Source organism: Buceros rhinoceros, unplaced genomic scaffold, assembly GCF_000710305.1.
Source record: "Buceros rhinoceros silvestris isolate BGI_N320 unplaced genomic scaffold, ASM71030v1 scaffold12274, whole genome shotgun sequence".
NCBI lineage: Eukaryota > Metazoa > Chordata > Aves > Bucerotiformes > Bucerotidae > Buceros > Buceros rhinoceros.
In genome coordinates, this window is record NW_010410085.1 from 8,453 (window position 1) to 10,399 (window position 1,947).

At 55.5% G+C, this 1,947-nt stretch overlaps 1 protein-coding gene across 1 annotated transcript in view; it reads right to left on the reverse strand.

Annotated features, from left to right (window-relative positions):
- Positions 1–1,046: 1,046 nt before the first annotated feature.
- Positions 1,047–1,947, reverse strand: part of CCDC12 (coiled-coil domain containing 12) — a gene marked incomplete at its 5' end in the record, with an annotated part of 11,672 nt that continues 10,771 nt past the window's right edge. The window contains 2 exons of the mRNA XM_010135469.1: positions 1,047–1,126; positions 1,417–1,493. Of these exons, the coding sequence (XP_010133771.1) occupies positions 1,047–1,126; positions 1,417–1,493 (157 nt within the window). The remainder of the gene's footprint in view (positions 1,127–1,416; positions 1,494–1,947) is intronic.

The following is a 1,947-nucleotide window of genomic DNA, read 5'->3' on the forward strand; positions in this document are numbered from 1 at the left end:
GAGGTTGGAAAAGACCTCTGGAGATGGGATCATCAAGACCCATAGCAAAGGTTCCCAGGGAAGATGAAGGGTCACCTCTGCAGCAGCCCATTCACTCGCTCCTTCCAGCCACACACAGGGCTGGTACCACCCCAGGCTGCCTCATCCATGGCACAGCTCCAGCCTGGGAGTTGCGCTTGACCTGCTCAGCCACCTCCAGCTGCGATGGATTGAAGCCTGTTGAGAAGCAAAGGGGACAGCAACCAGTCAACACCGGTCTGAAGTCCCCACAGACGTAAGGGAGGTGAAGTTGAGCCATCACCCAGTTCTCTGCAGAACACGTGACAACTTCTTCCGCTGTGGAATTTTTATTATGAAAAGGTTTGTTAACAAACTTTGACAATTATAAAACAGCGAGAGGATTGGGACACGCTGCAAAGCCTGGAGGGTCAGGAGACTTCAGGGAGCAGAACCAACCCCACGTTAACCTCAGCTGGACACAGAGCACCAGCGGGTCCCAGAGCAGAGTTATTCTGCATGAGCTGGGTCTGACCATGGATGTTCCAAGATCTCCTCATTGTTCCCCGTGTGGGAGTTACACCAGCTCTTCTGCAGAAAGGAGCACCTTGAAAACAGCATCTCTGCGCAGGAGCAGGAGCGTCAGTCCCCTGGACAGTGGTGGTGCCTCTCTAAGAGCTGCTGTTGGCGCTCTGGGCATCATCTTGCTTACCCAACAAGCAAGAGCTGGCCTGAATTTACCTTCTTCAGCTTTTTTTTTTGTTCTTATCTTCCTTGTCCCCTGGCAGCCCAGGTTCAAGCTAACGTGGGTGTCTGCCCTGCTTGCCCCATGGTCCCCAAAAAGTCATCTATGAAGCGTTCCTCAACAGCCAACCACAGTCCAAGAGAGGACAGGAGAGCTCCTTGGATCCTTCAGGAGCAGTAGGATTTGGGGGCTTCTGGCAAAGCATTGGTGAGCAGTGTGTCACAACAAGGTGCCTCTGCCCAAAAACGATGGGATGGGGCATCGGTGGCAGGTCTGCAAAGCCCACACCCCCATGGCTGCCTCCTCACTCAGAGTCGCTTCCCTCCTGCTTTGCTGACTCGACAGCAGATGCCAGCTCCTCCTCCTGCCCTTTCAACCGCTCTCCTGCAAGCGAGAAACAGCAGCAGCTTAGCAGGGAACCGACACATGGAACACCTGAACTGCAGCCCCGAGCCCACAAACTGTCCCTCCTCGCCCTCAAGTCAAGCACGTGTGCGGCCTCAAGGAAGCTACAAGGGACCAACAGCTTCACAGACCCTTTTGGGATGGGGATCAAGCTCCACCAGTCCCTCCCTGGCCCAACAGCAAGGCACTGAGCTCCCAGTAAGGACCATGTAAGTCCCTCCCGAACAACCAGCGAACCCCCATGCCATCCCTGCAGCACTGTGACTCACGTATCAGTTCAGCGATGGCTCTCTGCGTCCTCTTCTCCAGCTTCTCCAGTTTCTTGGCTACATCTCGCTTCAAATCCCTGGGGAGGAGAGCGACAACGTCAGAACGAACCCTTGGCCCAGGCAGGTGGGAACAGAAAGGCCACATTACACCATTCCCAGTGAGAAAGCAACTCCTTCTCTCTCCCATGAGCACTGTGTGTCTGTCACCAGGACAGCTCATGGGCAAACCCAAGGTCCAGAGAATACATTGTCACTGAGGCCACCATGGGGACAAGCAGCCCAACGGGATCAGTGGAGCCACTTGGTGGAGGCAGGAAGAGGAAGGACAGCCCCATGTCTTGTATCCTCCTCCACAGCAGGGTGGGGTTTCCCATTAGTAGCATTTTTCATTGAATCACAGAACCGCTTGGGTTTGAAAAGCCCTTTCAGCTCCTCCAGTGCCCCCGTTCCCCAGCACTGCCAGGTCCCCCCTGACCCCTGGCCCTCAGCACCACCTCCACACGGCTGGGAAACCCCTCCAGCCATGGGGAC